The 21,167-nt window shown below is 48.5% G+C and overlaps 8 protein-coding genes across 8 annotated transcripts; 5 read left to right on the top strand and 3 right to left on the bottom strand.

The window, feature by feature from the left end:
• Positions 1-11: 11 nt before the first annotated feature.
• On the top strand, positions 12-355 carry ACHE_30316A (putative NADH-ubiquinone oxidoreductase 14 kDa subunit; the record flags this gene model as incomplete). The annotated part of the gene is made up of 2 exons (XM_043276921.1): positions 12-45; positions 105-355. 2 exons carry the CDS (start codon positions 12-14, stop codon positions 353-355), a joined length of 285 nt encoding a protein of 94 aa, XP_043134851.1.
• A 219-nt stretch (positions 356-574) lies between these two features.
• On the bottom strand, positions 575-1,549 carry ACHE_30315S (uncharacterized protein; the record flags this gene model as incomplete). The annotated part of the gene is made up of 1 exon (XM_043276919.1): positions 575-1,549. The coding sequence occupies one exon, from the start codon at positions 1,547-1,549 to the stop codon at positions 575-577; it is 975 nt and encodes a 324-aa protein (XP_043134850.1).
• Positions 1,550-1,902: 353 nt separating this feature from the next.
• ZRG17 (cation efflux family protein family) lies at positions 1,903-3,341 on the bottom strand (the record flags this gene model as incomplete). Its single annotated transcript, XM_043276918.1, has 2 exons — positions 1,903-2,973; positions 3,039-3,341. 2 exons carry the CDS (start codon positions 3,339-3,341, stop codon positions 1,903-1,905), a joined length of 1,374 nt encoding a protein of 457 aa, XP_043134849.1.
• Positions 3,342-3,683: 342 nt separating this feature from the next.
• On the top strand, positions 3,684-6,065 carry dscA (ubiquitin-protein ligase dscA; the record flags this gene model as incomplete). Its single annotated transcript, XM_043276917.1, has 1 exon — positions 3,684-6,065. The coding sequence occupies one exon, from the start codon at positions 3,684-3,686 to the stop codon at positions 6,063-6,065; it is 2,382 nt and encodes a 793-aa protein (XP_043134848.1).
• Positions 6,066-6,437: 372 nt separating this feature from the next.
• On the bottom strand, positions 6,438-7,118 carry GCV3 (glycine decarboxylase subunit H; the record flags this gene model as incomplete). Its single annotated transcript, XM_043276916.1, has 3 exons — positions 6,438-6,751; positions 6,848-6,910; positions 6,986-7,118. 3 exons carry the CDS (start codon positions 7,116-7,118, stop codon positions 6,438-6,440), a joined length of 510 nt encoding a protein of 169 aa, XP_043134847.1.
• Positions 7,119-7,383: 265 nt separating this feature from the next.
• ACHE_30311A (mitochondrial 37S ribosomal protein bS6m) lies at positions 7,384-7,909 on the top strand (the record flags this gene model as incomplete). Its single annotated transcript, XM_043276915.1, has 3 exons — positions 7,384-7,407; positions 7,467-7,498; positions 7,597-7,909. 3 exons carry the CDS (start codon positions 7,384-7,386, stop codon positions 7,907-7,909), a joined length of 369 nt encoding a protein of 122 aa, XP_043134846.1.
• Positions 7,910-8,573: 664 nt separating this feature from the next.
• Positions 8,574-9,736, top strand: ACHE_30310A (acyl-CoA thioesterase; the record flags this gene model as incomplete). The annotated part of the gene is made up of 2 exons (XM_043276914.1): positions 8,574-8,831; positions 8,894-9,736. 2 exons carry the CDS (start codon positions 8,574-8,576, stop codon positions 9,734-9,736), a joined length of 1,101 nt encoding a protein of 366 aa, XP_043134845.1.
• A 5,350-nt stretch (positions 9,737-15,086) lies between these two features.
• On the top strand, positions 15,087-18,959 carry ACHE_30309A (uncharacterized protein; the record flags this gene model as incomplete). Its single annotated transcript, XM_043276913.1, has 1 exon — positions 15,087-18,959. The coding sequence occupies one exon, from the start codon at positions 15,087-15,089 to the stop codon at positions 18,957-18,959; it is 3,873 nt and encodes a 1,290-aa protein (XP_043134844.1).
• Between the last annotated feature and the right edge of the window lie 2,208 nt (positions 18,960-21,167).

Below are 21,167 nucleotides of genomic sequence, written 5' to 3'. Positions count from 1 at the left end.
CGCAAAGCACAATGGTTTCCAAGATTTTCTTCTGGGGCGGCTTCGGTAGGCTCTATACTATGTAAAGGGTTTAATACAGTAATTAACGCATTGGACAATCACAGGCATCGCCGTCCGTCTCTGGCAACTCGGTATCGAAATGCGTCCCATTCTCGCCAAGCAGGGTCTCTGGGCCTACCCCGTCTTCGCAGGTGTCGGTGGAAGCTTTGGTTACTGGCTCCAGGGTGTCGAAGACCGTCAGCTTAAGATTCTCGCGCAGCGCCGCGAAGCCATCCTCGACAAGCGCCGGAGACGGGACGAGCGTGAAGGTCTGAGCAACATTGAGAAGGAGGGTACTCTGGCTGCGACGCCGTGATTTTTTGCGTTGGTTGTTGTTTATTTTCGCTGCCTTCGGAGAAAGACCGGCAATTGTATTGCTGGGCATGTATCATACCAAAACAGAGGAAGGTTAATGGCCAATTGTTTGACGATGAACGAGAGAGCAGTGCGGTTTTGATGGACAATTATATCCGTTTCTCATTCAATATTCAAGCTGTTGAGGTGTCTTATCTCTAGGCAATGGATAATCCTGCAGTTACATCTCATTCAACCTCCAGTAAACACTCCTAAGCAGGGCATTATGCTGCATCAACCTCCGATGATCCTGAGCCCTAGACTGGTCGTAAACCTCCTCAATTCCTAACTTGGGGTGGAATGACTGCCGGTCCAAACTCCTAGCAATAACTTCTTTCTCGGACCTCGATGATCCTCTCACCTGGACCTCGCCCGGCAAGCCATGAATCCAGACATACACCCAGCCCCAATCCAGAACCTGGTCTGCCAAACGACAACAGCCCACGGGGCAAGTGCAATGGCGTATATCGATAAAGAGGTGAGTTAGTCGGAAAGTCTGGCGGACGAAAGTTAGGGTTCGTCCCCAGAGATATTCCTTCAGGTTCTCGGTCAGTCGATCGTGGCGTGTCTCTTGGCTGTCGTCTTTGTGCTGATACCAATGATGGTTGAGCGCTTGTCGTTGCCGTCTTCCGGTCGTATCGATCAATCGGCTCTTGTGTTTCAACTTCGAAGCAGAGGGTATAATGCTAGAAGATACATCGAAGTGATCACGTATCTTGCTCAGATCCCTCATAGCAAGCTTCTTAACCGGAGATTCATCAGCCCAGTCGTCAATTTCCGTCATAACGGTCGGTATCTCAGTCCCCAGAAACTCAGCCATATACTTGTAATCTCGGTGATCGAATTTCAATTCCAATCTGCGAATCTGTCGGAGGTTCTTCGCGACTCGTCTGTTCTCCATACGCGCGGCGGCCAGCATATCGACCTGGACGATGGAAAAGATGTTCTCGCCCAGGTAGATGGGCATCGCTTCGTGGTAGATCTGGCGGGCAACACAGAGGAGGGCGAGATTGGGGTTATCATATATCTCGGCTCGATCTGGGTGCAGCATGTATTCCATGGAGATGAAGGGACGTACGAAGACCCGGACTTTAACGAGGGCATGGCGGTAGATCTCCTCGCGGACTGAGCGAGGGAGATCGAAAAAGGAAACCATGATGGCAGCTGTATAGAATGGCTGACTGGCTTTCTTGAGGAATTACTTTGAGTTGATCAAATTCTACATAGCAGACTGAAGATGAGGTTGCTCATATATGTGCCCGCAAGCCCTTAGTTGATAGTGAATGCTATCATGTCCAGCCACCACAACCAGAATTAGATATACGACTTTGACCAGCCATCATGAATTCCATTTATAGGGTTCCTGTGAGTGAAATGTTTGGTTATATTCACAAGTCATCCGAGTTTTATACAGAAGCAACCGACCAACAAGTAGGTTGCTGTCCAACCAGGATAAAAGTGTACAGAAATAGCCAACAATAACAGACAGCCCGCCAGAAAAAGGCATAATCACAGCTGTTCTACAGTAAATTGCAGCGATACTTCCCATTTCTGACCCCCAGTGCCATACCCTCCACCCAAGCGGTTCCTGATTAAACTAGATATCCTTTCACGTAGCCGGACAATATTTTCCTCAGACCCAGTGACTCGAAGCTTCAGGTTTGCCATGCACAATCCGTAATGGACTTGCCAGAATCTGGCGTCATCAATACCGAACACGCATGGGTCAGATTCGATATCTTTGATCACTTCCGGTACGCCTTTGCCGGAGTAGGACATGAGCAACATGGATCCTAGGGTCTTCACGAGGCGCACCCCGATGACACACATCGAAATAGCAATCGTTCCAGACAGCAGCGAGTCAAGCCATGTGTATAATTTAACGGACACCAAGGGAAGAATTAAGAGCAGAGTGGAGCACGAAAGCGTTAGGAAATGCGACGGGTTACTCAAAACGGACGGCAAGGAGTCAATATAAGCAAACTGCATCGCCTTTCCAATTCGAGCATGGTTCTTCAGCCCGATAGCAGAGACCAATGTCGACGAGATCGCCAAAACTGCGGTAATGTCGACACTACCAACAGAGACTCTAGAATGAGGATGAGAATGGTGAGGCTCATGACCAGACGACTCCAGAAAGTGCTGTAGATTATGCGAAATGAGGTCCATTCCCATGAAAAGCAAAAGGACACACATCGCGAACCCTGCCAACACTTCTGCGCGCTCCAGCCCAAAAGGATGCCGTATGCTAGATCGCCTCCAAACTTCGAAATTACCAAACACATCCACTACCACACAGAGTAATGCTCCAAGCGAATCGTATAGGATCAAATGGGACAGCGCCGTCATGGCCAACGATCCTTCGGCGCTCCAAAGCGTATAGGCCGCCACGAACATATGGCATACGCTCCACCAAAACCGCGTCTTCTGGTCTTTCGACATGCTTGTGCGGCATTCTTTGAATGTAGGGATCGGCAGCGAATTGGGTAAAGCGAGAGGTGCTCTAGGAGGAGGTTCAAGGAAGATCTGATGCGAGATGCTGCTATGTTTGTACTTGTGTCCACGTCGTTGACCGATATTCTATATTTTCCGTTGCGCAAAGTCTCAGTAAACGTCCTTCCATGGTTAATTAGTTTTCAACATACAGATTTCACCACCGGGCTCTTTGCCATCGTCACCGTTTGGAAATTGAACGGCCCATCGCCGTTCGAGGCATTCTGGGCAGCAACCTCTACCGCACTAGGACCAAAAGACGCTTTAGTCGGACTCAATCGGTCTTGACTTCCCGTATCTGAGGGACTGCGCAAGGTAGGAAATGTATCAACTAATGGCGATAAGCGCGAGCTGTTGTATTCCTGAGGTCCAGGCTCAGGGATCACCGGAGGCTGCTCATCGGGAGGCGGCGTAGGAGTGCGTGGAGGAACGGGGAGGGGCAAACTAGATGCCATCGCCCTGAAAAAGCCAGTCTGTGCTAATTTGCGGTCCTGGAATGGCAATCGGGAATGGCAATAAGGGGTTTAATACGGAGAAGTCGGTTAATGCGGAGGATATGCCACACGATAAGATGCTTTCTGCCTCAGGCCACCGCTGATATTTTACTAACCTCATCGCATCATCGACTTTGCCGCCTCCATCACTCTTACTTGTTACTCGCTCCGCAGATTCCGTGTGGCATAGGCAGTGATAGAAACATCCCTGCTCTTTTTTCTTCCGGTTGATCGAAATGCGATGTACATAGCGTGCCTACTTTGAAGTGGCTCGAATCCGATGCCTGTGTTGTTTAGGGATCAATGGATAACCGCGGTTCCCTCTTCTTCTTCCTGATCATCCTCTATCTCCTTCTGAGTTCGCAGGGTCATCCACCGCTAGTTGAACAGAGTCGCGAGCATGAAATAGAGGTCGAGAGGGAGCAAGATGCGCTTCGCCATCTAAACGAATCCCGTTACGGGGACTTCAACCCCCGCGCGGACCGATGGCTACCCTTTGCCGGTGTTCGGAAGAACGACAGCTATGCATGGGATCTCCTAACGGATGCGCAAGATCGGGCCCGTCGTCAGCTGCAATTTTCCATCTCAGATGCTGGTTTAAATTACCCTTCTACACCTTCGAATCTCAGCCAAATCCGTCTGCCGGTTTATCGCAATGCGACGGGAAAGCTACGGGGAGACTGGGTGCGGAATAAGCAAGACTCAAATGCCCAGCGTCTCAACGTGACGGCTATCGCTTCGGAGCATGAGTATTTTACCCACGAGTTCAGTCAGAACATTACAGGATCAGGCGGTGCACTTTATTTGGACCTGCGGGACGGTGGTGGGGAAGAATTCCGGCTCGGAGATAGGCGCGCTCGGGAAATTAGGGCGAGCTTGGCCGTGGAAAGCAATGATTACTGGGGTCATACGTGGTATTTGTCGTTGTTGGGAATTCATTATCCCGAAACAGGGGGTATCCTCCTCACGACCACCAGCGAGAAGTTCGGCGGATTGTTCGCGTTGCCGCACTTTACCCTTTCGCCAGATTCATATGAACTTGCACACCAGCTTCTTCTCAAGTCGTTGTCCGATACAATATCTCAGAAAGATATTAATCAACCGACGTTGTTCCCCTGGTCCTCGGTGGTTGGATCCGAACAGGTCGAGTTTCCTGCACCAAGATGCGAGCATATCATTTATCTGCAGCAACACCCGATCACCTTCCAAAACTATTTGGCAGAGGGGACAGTCATTGAGCAGATAGAGAAGGAGCTAAGATACCCCATCGGGGCACCGGTTCCGTCTCCTCCTCTCATGGTCATGTCCGCTGTGGTGTTTTCACCTGACTGTGGGTATATTCTTGAGACGAAAGGAGCGCCAGATTATCCTCCCTCAGATGCTCTGTACCTATCCGGCCCCAAACTAGAAGAATATTCCAAATATTCCTCCCGCCTATTGTTCCTAATCTCTGGTGTGTTGGTTGGGCAGATCGCACTCTTATTACGACAGATCAAGGAAGCATCTACTCCATCGACAAGGAGTCGCATTAGTTTTTACACTATTGCCATGATGTCATTTGGGGATGCCTTCGTGCTAGTCTTTCTTCTCTTGGAGCTATATTCAGCTGTGTCGTTTCTGCTGATAACGACGGTATCGTTCCTAACCTTCCTTTCGGTCAGTTACATTGGAATGAAGTTCATGATGGAAATATGGGCGGTCCAAGCGCCTGAACGGCAAGAACAAAACCGTCGTTCCAACCAGCAGTCTTCAAACACCGCGACAGACAGCTTGCCACCGCCTGCGACTGCAAGGCGGGTGGGCGACACGGGTGCGACCCCTGTCATTTTGACACCAGACCAAGATCCACCTGAAGACGAAGACACACAACCGCCGAATCGCAACGTGACACCATCTTCTGGAAATGCTCGGGCAGATGTGGGGGCCATGTACGCTCGATTTTACCTTGTCCTCTTCCTACTGCTTATCACTTCGATATGGTCTTTTCTTTGGCCGGTCCGGCTGGGATCCATGTATGCTCGAACCCTGGCATTCATTTACCTGTCGTTCTGGTGTCCACAGATCTATCGCAATGCCATGCGCAATTGTCGCAAGGCCTTGCGATGGGACTTTGTGGTCGGTGAAAGTGTTCTCCGGCTCTCCCCCTTCCTCTATTTCTTAACCGTACGAGGAAACGTACTATTCATCCGCCCTGATTCAATCACTGCGCTAGCAATGGCCGGCTGGGTCTGGATTCAAGTCTGGTTGTTAGCCATTCAGGATATCCTTGGCCCTCGCTTCTTCGTACCCCGAGGTTGGGCGCCACCAGCATACGACTACCACCCCATCTTGCGCGACGACACCGGGTCTGAGCAGGATCTCGAGTCAGGTGGCACATTGCCAATTGGATCTCTGCGCGCAGATGAAAGAGAACCCCAGGCGGAAGACAAACCTAGACCGAAAGATCGGAAGAAGGCGGTGTTCGATTGCGCTATCTGCATGCAAGAGATGGAAGTTCCTGTGCTTGCTGCTCCGGGTGCGTCTGGGGGTAGCAGTAGTGTGACAGATGGGGCTACGAGCATCCTGACGAGGCGCACGTACATGGTTACTCCATGTCGGCATATCTTCCATAGTACTTGTCTTGAGAGCTGGATGCGGTTGAGGTTGCAGTGTCCGATCTGTCGTGAATCAATTCCACCTGTATAGAGCATGTTTAAGGAATATAATGTTAACACATACTCAGGATATGAATATAGATGGTTAGTAGTGATAATGTCCAATAGGCTTGAATGTCCACTCTATGACCTCATTACGTCATCGACTATGTACGGGGAACTATGGGGTAAAATGCCTAGTACCAATTGATTGATCTCAGCCATGTATATATTAGACCGTTCCTGTTGAACAAAGGTCTAGCTATTGTAGGCCCGACGTATGTATCGAGTCTTTCGTTGAAGGAAACCACACCCAGTCGTCCAAAATCATGTAACGCTTTTTAAAGACCAAAACAATAGACAACGAGAAGAAGCCACGCAAACCCCGCCAATATATTCATCTCATATCCTCACCCATGGATTCTTACTCGTGGTTCTGTTCATTATAGGTCTCCGGGTCCAGCAATCCGTCCAGCTCTGCGGGGTCGCTGACCTCAATCTCGGCGATCCAGGCATCGCCCTCGGGGCTCTCATTGATAGCCTTAGCCTTATCGTCAAGGAGGGTGTTGCCCTTCACGACCGTTCCGGACACAGGAGACAGAACGTCCGAGGCAGACTTGACCGATTCCACAGCTCCGACAGGCTCACCAGCAGCGACTTCCAGGCCCGCCTCGGGGAGCTCGACGAAGATGACATCGCCAAGAGACTGAGCAGCGTACGCGGTAATTCCAACCTTGGCTGTATTTGAGGAATGAATTGTCTTGTCAGCGTATTGTTTGCTAAAGCATTAAACCGGGATGGTCCGTCATCATTGTAACGCAATGGAAAACTAACCCGTCTTGCCGTTGTCGGCGAGCTCGACCCATTCGTGCGACTCAGTGTACTTCTTTGCCTGCACTACAAGACAAAGACATATTAGCTTCATATTCGACTTGAAAAGACATTTCCATAAGGAATTGGGCACAATCGTACAGAATGCGCTTTGCGAGAAGCTCCGGATACTTCCCCGCGGGAAACCCATTGCGGGCGACATGCGCGCAATGGGGAGCTTCGGCGAGAGGATGCGAGAAGCGAAACGGGGGACGCAGCGGGCGACGGCAGCCATTTTGAGCGGAGTTTGAAGGGATTGGTAGATAGGAGGATTAGAAGGAAGAAGAAAGGTGCAGGAAAGAAGGTAGGATGAGAGAAGGGGAAGGTGGGAAGTTTGGAGAATAAGAATGGCCGATGAGCTTCCCGAACGGGATCATTTGATAAGACCGCGCCAAGCCTACTGATAAGCCAGACTGCCTTCGGCCGGCGAACCGCAAAAATTCATCCCCATCCCGCATATTTGTCGAGTTGCAGCCATTCAACGCAGACCGCTGGCGGCAATGTTGTACGAATTGATTGCTATTGTGAGTGCTTATGTGTCTCATTGATTGTGTGCTAGTTTGGATATACTGATACGTGACAGGTCCGTCCGGGCAGCCTCCATGAGGTCCGAGAGTACGTTGACCTTCTCCGCCGTCCTTCCCCCGCTCTCCGGTCATGCATCGATTCGATATTACGATAAAAAGCGACCGAATTCGCTAACCTTATAACAGAATTGCGCGTAACGCTGGTATCCAAGTTCTCCGGTCTGGCGGCGTAGTCCGCGGCTACACGAACTGGGGCACCTTCCGATTGCCCAGGCCCACCACGAAGCATCAAGCCCGGTATACAGATGGTCACCACTTCATCATGCGATTCGATGCATCGGGGCCGGTGCAGACGGCCGTTCGGAGAACCCTCGGTCTTGACCCGCGGATGATTCGTTTCTCGGTGGTGAAACTCGGCGACAAGCTCGAGGAGATCAAGAATGTGGGAGGGCAAGTCGAGTGGAATAATAACCGCAACATTGCCGACACTTTCAGATAAAGAACGTGTGATGACATGGGTTGTTTGGGGAGTGTGTGGTTGAGGCACATATTCGCTGTTTTTTTTTTTTTTTCCTTTGCTTTTCTATGTGTATTATGTTTTGGGAACGGGTCATGTCATTTTGTATTATCATACCAGCATTGTCGCAGGCGCATATAAATCTGAATCTCTATGGCATTCAACTTTCATGCTTGTACGAAGTGCTCCAGATCCCCCAGAGGGCACGTGATTGTACTGGAATTTCGTTACCCACAGCGAGAGCCTATTTTCGTTCTCCAAACAATATCGATAGGGCACGTCATGAGCTGTTTTAGGTGTACTATGATATGCAAAGCATTGATATGTTTGCTGACGACCCTATCACATCTATCATGACAGTGGGTTTTCATCTCCGACATGCCGAGGTTTCAAAGCCACACCTCATTATCACCATTCAGACTGTCTCCAACACAAGTCAGCCATGGAGCTCATAGCGCTTTGAGCATAACCTGGTTGGAAAGTACATGCAAATGAAAGAGAGAAATTGTGTTTCTCAAGTAATTCCCTTTTCTTGTGAAACTAAGCTGTCCGGGAGTTCGACATTACTAGCTGCCCGAGGAGTCTTCTCAGTTTCCAACTTGACGGTCATACACCATTCAACCAATTGATTGGGCTTGAAATCGCCATGTCCTCTGAAGACGTTCTCGATCCGCGAGAGTCATGTCGTCCTTTACCATTCGCCGAGCTGATGGCACTTGAACCACTCGACGATGCCCATCAGCAGTTGAAAAATATCGCAAATGACTCTAAAATGTTATACCGGTTTTGCTCGCGAGCGGTCCCGTTTCCTCCTGGGGACGGTTTTATGGCATTTGGAGGGCATGTATATGCTCAATCGGCATATGCCGCGTCCAAAACCGTTGACAAGGGATTTACAATACATGTAAGCCGAAAGAAAACCCTCAGTACTGTCACTCTTTAGGTCGTGTCACTTACGATTGGTAGAATATTGCCGGTACATTCACGCTTCCGGGACGTCTTGACGTTCCATTTATATATTCGGTCCGGCGCATACGAGATGGGAACCTATACTGTACTCGCACGGTCGATGCACGGCAAGACGGAGATGTCTGCTTCACGTGCGTGTGTTCGTTCAAACGAGGTGAAAAGAAACAGACTTTTGGCCATCAACCCGAAGCTGTTCAGCAGCGCTACAAGTCTATCCTAGATGGGAAGCGTCCTGAAGACCACCCTGCCAGTCCAAGTGTGGATGCGGACTGGTGGATCGAACATGTTGAAGAAGGGGATATCACAGAGAGAGAATTTCCCGGAGTAAACGTGAGAAAGGTGGATATGAAGGGATATAATGACACCGAAGAGATCAAGCGAAATCCAGAGAAGTACCGCCAGTTAAGCCTCTACTCCATCAAAGGATCCCCGGATCATCCTACCACGTCAGAAAGCATTCTCGATCTCAAAACCAGAGACCAGTCTGGAGAGTTCGATAACCTCTACATATGTGCACATTTATATTCCAGCGACAAAAACTCCATCCCGTTAATCCCACGCGCACTGGGCAATGCAAACTTTATTGCACTGGCGAGCTTGACGTTGACGGTTATGATTCATCAGCATGGAGAAGCTTTGAGAATGATCGATTGGGGCTCCGTAGCATCTGGTGATGCGAAGGATTTACCGAAGAGGTGGTTTGTGCAGGAAGCTTGGACTCCTCGGTCAGGAGAGAACAGGGCAGTCCATGAGAGTTGGTTATGGGGTCCGAATGGTGCATTGTTGGCAACCACGCTGCAAGACTGTCTACTTCGATACCCATCTGAGGAGAAGTTATAAGTGTATATTTGGAATTTTTTATATTGTATGTAACATCTTCATTGGACAAGTAGTTGTCATCGTTTCTCGCTTGGCTACAAGTATGAATCATCCAGTTGTTGTATAACTAGTTCCCTACCGAGTGGCGCACCTCTCTGTACTCCATATAAAATGCCACTTTTTTATAACCTCATTATCTCAACCGCAAAGTATCTACAGTCCGAAATTTAATATATACAATATCATGGTACTAAAGTTATATACACTGAGCAGACAGCCTTTTCAGATAGATATCACTCCAAGTAACATATATTACCTTTGTATTTTTTGTATTTTTCAATCGATCAAGTACCTATGGCTGCAAAAAGCTACAGGATTTTCAGAAAGTAATATACTTTCTAGTACTGGGTATCTGTTGTGACGGTTAGCGGGGCGCCAGAAACGGCTTCCATTGAACCGCGCTTCTGCCGAGCCTTACCGCCTGCCGTCGACAGGAATACCATTGCCCTTTGCGGTATGGCGCCTACTGTGTCAGGGATAGCGCCTCAACGCATCCGTTGCATCTATAAAAGCCCGGCATATCTCCCTCAAAGGACCACGCACTTTCTCTTCCCTTTTCCCCCTCCTGTCTGCCTCGCCCGATTCACTGTCCTCTTACCAGGATGCCGCGTTACCCGACCATTGCCCTTTCCCAGTATGGCGCCGTCCACTCCCCTCGGGATGGCCGACGGGTCATCTCTTCTGGATCCTCAGCTGCCTTGCTTGTCGTCTCTTATCTGAAAATATCGTGATTACTTCTTCAGCCAGGCTCCCAAGATTCTACATGGGAAAGGCAAATTGCAGGTTATCTGGCTACCAGGTCTGGCTGTGAACCGGGTTGCGCCTCTTGCCCTCTACAGCCTTCTTTTGGCCCCACCAGGATCAATTCGTTTATGTATACTTGCCCTGTTCACCAGCCAATAGTGAAATTGTCGCACCCTTTTTATATCGGCGTGTTTGACATGCGAGGCTTGGAGCTGCAACGCCCAGATGCGATTGGCGCAGGGCACCAGATCTCGGCCTCCAGGCGTCACTAGTAGATGAAGATGGACACGCCAGCAGACTCTAAGAAAATTTCGAGGACAAGAGAAATTTGCCTTATCACTTCTGCTGATGAGAAAGGCGGAATGGTGGACTTGACGGACTGAGAGCAAGTATAAGGAGGGCAATCGAGCATGCAGAGGTTGCAACATCTCAACTCAATTCCCCCACAACATGCTCTTCCCCTTCAGCTTCCATGTCCCTCCTCTTTCCTTCTTCCAATCACCTGTCTGTCATAATATACCCCCAAACATCCCCATTTCCTAAAATATGCCCCTTACCTTTCACATGAACAACTCCAAACCGTGGGCTCCCCCTTACAGAAAGCCAGTCTCACAATACAAATCACCCAATTCACGCTCCCCAAGAACCCAAAAATTCCTTCGTCGCAAGCCTTATCATGATTCCCTTCCAAGCACTTTGCCACTTCCCAAGCATCACCTCCCTGTGTGGCCACTGGCCGAAGTTTGCATGCATATCAGTGCGAACTCTCAACCATGTACACCATTAAGCTCTCAATTTCAACCATTGGAAATATCTGTTCCAGAACCAAATACATATCCAGAGAATCCTGAGCACGGCACAACATCTCCCCATGATTCGGCGCCTCACATCTCAAATCCGGATTTAATTCTCCGACCCGTCCTGCCCCAATGGTGTCTGTGGGAATCATCACGTCGGTGGACAGTCCAAAAGCTCTCAGCAGAAGACGGAACAATCAGATGGGCGAGCTCGCAAATGGCTTCGAGTTCCCTTGTTGTTGCCATCCAGGGAGGATTCCTTCACCACCCTTTGTTCTCACTTCATGTCTGCCCCACTCGATGATCGTTTGCAATGCCTTCTTGGCTATTCAAAGGTGCTCTATTACGTTGCATGTCTAGCTCTTCGCCAAAAGCATGTGAAGGGAGATATGCACAAGCAACCAGTCACTTGAGTACCCCGCATGAGATCAAACAAATCAGCATGATTGCAAGAAGGTCCAAGGAGGCTCAAGAAAGAAATACCATGGCCCACAGAAGAGGCGGAACTTCTACTGAAGCTGAAGAAGGATGAGGGTCGGTCTTGGTCAGAGGTTGTAAAGTTATTCTTGGAGCAGTATTCAGGAAGGTGTCAAGGCGTGATACAGGTACACTGGAGTGTGACTCTTGACAAGAAAGCAGATTAATGCTTCGCATTGAAGGGAATACCATGCTCGCGGCCCGAGACAAGCCAGCCTAAACAGTAAAGTATGTGACAGTCTGGACCCAGCATCGTGAAGAAGATTGCTGGTCTCCTAGAGTAGGGCAGCAATCTCGTTACGCCATTGAACAAGATCGATTCCTATTACTACTTTTACTACCATTAAATATACTATAATATCAATCTTGCTAAGCCTTGAGCACCTTATACATACAAGGCTAAGAAGTTAGAACAATTTGGCCAAAAAGTCAAACTGTAGAACGAGAAAAGACTCGAGTATTAACCGTTCCCTGTCTAATGCAGGCCAAAAGGCGACAGCAACGCCGGTGGTGATATTTGCCCTCGCTGCCCTTTTGTCGTCTCTTTCTTCTATACTATGATATGCTAGCAGGAGCGCCATCCATTGTCCTCGCAAGAATATTCAAAGCAACATCCATCTTTGGACCTGAGTAAGCTACACGAAATGTCCTCGGCCACCCATGCGTATTATTGGATGCAAACTCAAACTTTGTGCCTTGCGACTCATCGACAAAAGGATTCTCAGTAACCACAGGGAAGTGGATGAAATAATCCCTCCGGATCACACCAAGTGTAAAATTTTCAAATGAGACTGACTCTAGTGCTGGAAAGCTGCTGAGAGTCTGAAACATTCATTTTATGTCTTCAACATTTGCATACATTCGCATAGTATTTATTTCTGCAATGAGGAGGCCACTAGTTCAACTAGTTCTAGTGGCAGGTCACACAACGGAGACCGGGTGATTCTTTTCGGCGATGAAGATTCAGAGATTTGAACTTGCAGAGGAAATGTTTGCTGGTGCTATTTAAGCCCATACTTCCTTCTTGTTTGTCTTTCGAGGTCGTTGATGAGTGATCATTGATGGAGAGATGATGTTGAGAGAGCGAAGAGCCCGGGTTAAGTAATTTCTTCGGACTGCCAATCCCAACGCTGAGCGAGGCGGATTTAATAACTATTCACTAGCGCCTGGTGTAACGGTGTGCCTCAGGATACCATTCAGATGATCATTATGCCGGTTTCGGGCAGACTTCCGTACATCAAGTCTACACTAATGAATCAACTTCGCTCTCCAGTCTTCCCAGTCCAGTATGTCCGCTTAGTCAGATTCTGCATTCAGTGGTTATACAGTTAGTTTCCTTAGTCATTTCCTTTCCAGCGTTCCTTTTCCTTTTTGTCTATTATTTCTCTATATCAACCAGCTGATACCGACTCGGCTACTCCATCAGGGCTTGCCTGTTTTCACAAGCACTCAATTAGCTGTGCACGCGCAAATACGTTCGATAGTCAAATACCTCTTCGTTTAAACTAGTCTTCTCCATATAGACCTGATTAATCGCAGAATAATCAACTCCCGATTTCCCTTTTGAGCTATGTAACGGGCTAGGCCCGAAAGGCACCTCGAACCATAAATGGTTCTCGATTGAAGCTATTCACAAGAGCGTGCCGAAGTCAGGTGATCTACGATCACCTGATCACGAGTATATAAATCCACCGCCAGCGTGTCTTTCTTTCTTTCCTTTCCCCAACGAGTTCTTTTGTACATATCTATATATTAGATAGCAAGGCTTCGGCCCATTACATTAGAACTCGTTCGCCCTCATCTATCTACTTATTTATTGAACAACGGATTACGCATCGGATTGAACGCGCAACGGATCGTACACTGGACACACTGGACACACTGGACACACTGGACACACTGGACACACTGGACACACTGGACACACTGGACACACTGGACACACTGGACACACTGGACACATTGAACGATTGGACATACCGGATAACTGGATACATTGGACATCGGATATCAGACATCGGATATCAGACATCGAAATTCACGGATAGTTGAGCTATTTACAAACAAATCAATAGTCAAGTCAGTCATATGACCACATTTTCAGCGGAAATCAGCGACCACGAGTCAAACGACCAAACCGACGGCAACATGGGAGACAATATACACTCAGCAGGGACCACCACTCCTGTCCCACAAGATCTTGTCGCAGTTATTGCAGGACTTCAACGACAACTGCAACAAATGGAAGAACGGCGGATTGAAGATCTTCGTCGTCTCAAAGAAGAGTTGACGAGCCCACCCAGAGAGCCCTTGCCACAACCGACTATTGAAGAGATAGCCCCCCAACCAATGGCAGACCCTGTTAGGAGACCTCGACCCAAGCTGACAGACCCAGAAGTCTTTGATGGTCGAAACCGAAGTCTCTACCGTCCGTTTCGAAGCAAGCTGCGCGCTAAACTTGAGGTCGATAAAGAAGCCTTGGGCAATGCCTATGATCGTATGTGGTATGCTTTTGGCCGTCTAACAGATGGGGCTGCTATGCAGGTGCTGCCCTGGATGGAGCGGTTTGCTAAGAAAGGAGCTACTGAGAGCCAGCTGGACGGAATGCTTGATCAAATGGACTTCATCTTTCTGGACCGGAATCTGGAGGAGAAGGCTGTACGAGACCTTGCAAGCTTGAAACAGAACAACAAGCCCTTCACAGTCTTTCTCACTGAGTTCAACCGACTACTCATGGAAGCTGATGGCCATAACTGGCCTGAAAACACAAAAAGGTCCTACCTAGACAATGCATTAAACCGTGAGATGAACACACGCCTTGAAACTGTTGAAAAGAAAAATGGATTTGAAGACTATTGCCGCCAGCTACAGCAGATTGCGGACCGGATGGAGAAGAACCAACTGCGGTACTCACGGAACAATAAGCATACCACCTCAACTTCTCCAGCTCACCCTGTGAATACCACCCGTGCTTCCTCTCCACCCCAAGATATGGACTGGGAACCCACAACAACAACTTCTGCACGCAGCCAACCTCGACGCGTGGCTAAGCATGTATCACGAGAAGAAATGGAACGCCGCAGACAAGAACGACGTTGCCTTCGTTGTGGTGACTCCACGCATTTTATCTCCCATTGCCCCTACGACAGTCCTAGGAACAGTACCCGCATTGCTCGCTCACACATTCATGGGCCGGAACTCGAAGATGAAGAAGAGCAGTTGAGGGAACAACCCAAGCTGGGAAAAGAATAGCTCCTGCAAAAAGTCTCTTGCAGGAGCACCACCAGCAGTTGATGGATCTACCTACGTGGCGACCGGCCCCAGCAGCTCAGATAGACCTTCAGAAGGAGTGGAACGACTTCCGAAAAAGAGTCAAGTTTGACAGACCTGAATTCAGAGTATCCGCATTAGTCAATGGAGAACAGGTCAGCAGAACTTTAGTGGACACCGGTTGTACTACATATGGTATGGTTTCTGAGAATTTTACCCGAAAACATCAACTGGAGCGTGTAACCATCAAACCACGAACTATCGACGACTACAAGGGCCCAACAGATGACTGTATAAGGGAGGTAGCGAAAATCTCATTGAACGTGGGGGGAAACCACCAAAACACTGCATGGCTGTATGTTGTTCCTAAACTGGGTAGGGGACTCGACATGATTTTAGGCCTCGCATGGATAGACGACCAACAAGTGTTTATCGACCCGAACGGCCCGAAATTGCGCTTCACAAATGGCATTGTTGTTAGCAGCATGGAAGATCAACCACGAATGGATATCCAGCCCATCGGGGCGAACGCTTTTGCACTATGGAACCGACAAAAGAAAAAGGACAGCAGCGTACAGATTTTCGCCGCAAGTTTAAAGGACATTGAGAAAGCATTACGACCCAAATTGCCGACAGACCCCCGCACCAAACTACCACCTCATTACCATAAATTCCTATCAGTATTTGACCGGAAGGAAGCTGACAAGCAACCACCACATCGAGGGCCAAATATCGACCATAAGATTGAACTCAATAAGAATGCCGATGGAACGACCCTTGAACCTCCATGGGGCCCCCTTTATAATATGTCAAGGGACGAACTGCTTGTGCTACGGAAGACATTGACAGAGTTGTTGGAAAAGAACTTCATACGTGTTAGCAATTCGCCTGCTGCAGCACCTGTATTGCTTGTCAAGAAACCTGGTGGAGGCTTGCGATTTTGTGTCGACTACCGAGCACTGAACGCCATTACAAAGAAGGACCGCTACCCCCTACCACTAATCAATGAAACATTGGAAAGAATTGGGAAAGCAAAATGGTTCACCAAGTTGGATGTTATTGCTGCTTTTCACAAGATTCGTGTCGCTGCCGGCGATGAATGGTTGACTGCATTCCGAACTCGATTTGGGCTGTTTGAATGGCTTGTAACACCATTTGAACTAGCCAATGCACCGAGCACCTTCCAACGCTATGTCAATTGGGTCCTACGAGATTTCCTAGATGAATTCGCTTCTGCTTACCTCGACGACATCTTGATATTTACGGATGGGACATTGTCAGAGCATCAAGGGCATGTCTGCAAAGTATTAGGCCGTCTCCAAGAGGCCGGCTTACAGATTGATATTGATAAATGCGAATTTGAAGTGAAGTCAACAAAATATTTAGGATTCATTATTGAGGCAGGAAAAGGTGTCAGCATGGATCCAGCAAAGGTTGAAGCAATCATGAACTGGGCTGCCCCTACCACTGTGAAAGGTGTCAGGTCATTTTTGGGATTCGCGAACTTCTACAGACGTTTCATCCGAAACTATTCTGAACTTACAACTCCACTAACAGCGTTGACTCAAAAAGATAAACCCTTTGTGTGGGATGATAAATGCGAGGAAAGCTTCCAACAGTTAAAAAGGATGTTTACAACAGCACCAATCCTCATGCAATTTGATCCAGACCGCGAGACTGTCGTCGAGACTGACTCATCAGGGTGGGCCACTGGTGGCGTACTTTCACAGTATGATGATGATGGTGTATTACGACCTTGCGCGTACTTTTCCAAGAAAAACACTCCTGCAGAGTGCAACTACCAGATTCACGACAAGGAACTTTTGGCGATCATCAATGCATTGAAAGAGTGGGAATCAGAGCTCATATCAGTGGTAAATTTCCAGATACTGACAGACCATCGTAATCTCCGTTATTTTACCACCATGAGACGACTGAATGAGAGACAGATGAGATGGGCAGATCTATTGAGCCGATACGACTTCACACTTCATTACCGACCAGGGAAGCTTGCAGGGCGCCCTGATGCACTGTCTCGACGAGAGCAGGATGTTCCTGTATTGGGTGATGAACGGCTAAAGCATCGCGAACAACGACTATTCGATCCTGAGATCCTCAAGGATGGACCAGTTGAAGGAAGCAGCAAAAGAGGACTAGTTGAAGAACCCCATCCCATCAATGTGTCCCGGATCCTTCTAGCACCAGTTGGCACGGAGCCCTGTAACAGTGAGCCAAGCGCACCTCAAGGATATGAACAGGCGAATGAACCCACCAATCTCAATAGTGAGCGACCGTCGTTGGAAGAGCTACTGGATATGACTCTTGATGAACATTGGGCTCGGGTAGAGCCACTAGATGAAAAGTATGGTCGTATACGAGAAGCAGTGCAAGTAGGAGCACCTCAATTCCCACGTGAACTGGGGATCAAAGCCTCAATCTCAGAATGCTCAATTGAACCGAACAACCGCTTGTGCTACCGAGGCCGGCGATGGGTCCCTGACATTGAATCTCTGAGGACAAGGTTGCTACAAGAAACACATGACTCGGTACTTACAGGCCATCCAGGGAGGAGCGCAATGTATGCTATCCTGGCACGAAGGGTCTACTGGCCTGCAATCTCTGAGGATGTCAGACGATTTGTACGGAACTGTGACAAATGCAGTGCCAACAATGTATGGAGAGACCGCCGACAAGGCCTACTGAAGCCTCTACCAATTCCAGACCGAAAATGGAGATATATTGCAATTGACTTCATCGAGAAGTTACCAACTTCGAATGGTTATGAAAACATCATGGTTATTGTCGATCACCTTGGAAAAGGTGTCATCCCCATACCCTGTGAGAAGATCGACACCTACACAGTAGCACAGAAGCTTATTCAGAGTTTCATTGGCTATCATGGCATTCCAGCCAGTATTGTATCAGACAGAGGAAGACAATTCACCAATGAGATGTGGAAGCGTTTTTGCGAGCTACTGGGGATCAAACGACAATTATCAACTGCCTACCACGCTGAAACCGACGGCCAAACTGAGCGAATGAATGCTACTCTTGAACTATTCTTGCGCTCATTCTGTGACCACACACAATCAAACTGGGCGTCATTGCTACCAATGGCACAGCTTGCAATATGCAGCCGGGATGCTGCCTCCACAGGTGTCAGTCCATTCTTCCTTGACCACGGCTACCACGTCGATCCCTTTCAGTTAGAAGAGGATGTTGAAATCAACCTTTCAGCACCAGACCTGGGCACCATGCGTGAACGAGGTGAACGAATTGCAGCCAAGCTAAGGGGAGCTCTTGACATTGCCACAACAGAACTTGCTGTTGCCCAACAGAAACAAGAAGACTATGCCAATCGTCGAAGAGATGTCGCCCCTGAATACCAGGTTGGGCAGAAAGTCTGGCTTGACCTGCGCAATATACAAACAGAACGCCCTAGCAAGAAACTGGGAAGCAGGCAGGCAAAATTTACTGTGTTGGAAAAGATTGGATCCCACGCCTACCGCCTCAACACACCAGGCACAATCCACAATGTGTTTCATACAGCGCTCCTCCGCCCAGCGGCAATGGATCCCTTCCCTAGCCAACGGAAAGATGACTACCAACCTCCTGCAGAAATGATCAATGGGAATGAAGAATATATGGTCGAACGAATACTAGATGAGCGTTTTCGACGGTGGGGACGAGGCGAAAGACATGAGTTTTTAGTCAAATACATTGGCTGGCAGGAACCGGAATGGAACGATGCAAGGAACATGGAGGATACCATAGCATTGGATGACTGGGAAACCTACAAAACGATGAATGGGATTGTTATTCAATCGGCCTTGAGTATACCAAATGAGCCACCCCACGCCGGGGGGCGATCGCGGAGGCGACGAGGAGGGGGGTAATGTAACGGGCTAGGCCCGAAAGGCACCTCGAACCATAAATGGTTCTCGATTGAAGCTATTCACAAGAGCGTGCCGAAGTCAGGTGATCGTAGATCACCTGATCACGAGTATATAAACCCACCGCCAGCGTGTCTTTCTTTCTTTCTTTCCTTTCCCCAACGAGTTCTTTTGTACATATCTATATATTAGATAGCAAGGCTTCGGCCCATTACATGCATTGCGACTTCTGTGCTCTTTATAAACTTTTCAAGCATCTGCTCTGCAACAACTGAAGATAGGGATTGGCTTTGAAGTTCTTGAATCTGCTTTTTCTGTTGATTCAACTGATAGAGATTGACTGGTGTTCTTCCTAAATAAAAGGATTGGTTGCTGGATGAGGAAGAAGGTGGTGTCGGTGTCTTGATGTTGAGTTTTGCAAGAACTCTCTCTGGTTTAAAAGGAATAAGACCAGCAGCTGCAAATGCACTCAATATATTGTGTCACAGGCTGCGCCTGTAGAATAAATGATATGTTATTCGGAGAGATGATCGGAGGGGTTACCAGACTACCTACCCCGCACGGCGTACATTTGTATATAAAGCTGTCCGATCGGACATCCGTTCTCCTGTTCTTCAACGAAATCTTTTGTGAGATAGCTAGTCATTAGCACTACGGGCTTAGCCCGCAACATTAGATTTCGTTCCTTTTCTTTCCTATCGGCGGCCCAATCGTGCGATAGAGGGATCGACTGAAAATAGTATAATCACGTACGACGACGAGAACCACGACGAGAACCACGACGAGAACCACGACGAGAACCACGACGAGAACCACGACGAGAACCACGACGAGAACCACGACGAGAACCACGACGATAACCACGACGACAAGAACTCATGCCCACATATGAAGCCCCTACCATTAGCGATCACGAAGAATCCACACTGAGTGCTGAACCGGAAACTACAGACTCACAGGAGACCCCAAGCACTATGAGCCAAAGCAATGATAACAATAGTGTGCACCAGCGCCCCCGACAAATCTTACCAGATCCTGAGGTGTTTAAGGGAGATATTGCTTCCTATCAGAACTTCAAACATCTCCTGAAAGCGAAGCTCCATGTCGACAGGAAGGCCCTGGGAGGTCCTTATGAATGCCTCTGGTATGCCTATGGACGATTGTCTGGCAATGCAGCTAGCCATATTCTTCCATGGATGATTGCCAACGCTGATTCGCCCACTATGGTAAACGACGATACAGTGACCAAACTCTTCGAACATCTTGATTTCAACTATATGGATAAGGAGCTCCAGAGGAAGGCTATGTACAACCTTAGCACATTGAAACAAAGCAACAAAACCATCAATGAACTGCTTGCAACCTTTGACCGTTATCTGATGGAGGCTGGCCAACAGAACCAGCCTGACAATATGAAGATTTTTTGGTTGGAAAACACCCTCAATGACGATATATTCAATCGACTTGTTAACGCGCCTACCTGCAAAACATTTAGCGAATACTGTGTTCAACTCCAGGGTATCTATGATAGGCATCAGAAATACCAACAGCGCTCTGCAGAACACCGACGTCCCCCTAATCGACGGACAACTACACCCATGTTTCCTCCTCCAGCAACCTCCCCCACAGCTACTCCTACCCAAGGAGACCCCATGGACTGGGAGCCCACCATTTCTCATGCCCGAAACCCCCAACGCAAGCGGGCTCGATGGGTCAGTGGTAAAGAGATTGAGCGCCGGAAGCAGGAGAGATGCTGTTTCCGATGCGGCTCTGCTGGTCATCAGATTAGCCAGTGCCCTTTTCTCCCTGCACAACGTCCTACAGCGAGGGTTGCTGAATTCACCGCAGAGGATGTCACAGATGCTGTCCTGGATGACACCCAAACCACACCAGTGCCTGATGTACCTTCGGGAAAAGCCTAACTCCTGTGCAAAGTCGCCCACAGGAGTCAGAGCTAGATCGGTTACAGAGATATTGGCGTACCTTCAATCAAAATGTTCACTTCAATGGTCCCCCACTGCTAGTCAGCTCCTTAGTCAATGGAAAGAGCAATTGCAAAACATTAGCAGATTCTGGTTGTACAACATATGGTATCATATCTGAACGCTACGCCTTACGTCACCGATTACAGCGCATATCCATCTCCCCCGGAGCATGCGAGGATTTGATGGTCCACGAGATGGTCTAATCACAGAAGTCGCCTATTTTTCT

Source organism: Aspergillus chevalieri, chromosome 3 (assembly GCF_016861735.1).
Source record: "Aspergillus chevalieri M1 DNA, chromosome 3, nearly complete sequence".
In the NCBI taxonomy this organism is placed as follows: Eukaryota; Fungi; Ascomycota; class Eurotiomycetes; order Eurotiales; family Aspergillaceae; genus Aspergillus; species Aspergillus chevalieri.
The sequence above is the reverse complement of the archived record's forward strand: the minus strand, read 5'-3'. Positions and strand labels throughout refer to the sequence as shown.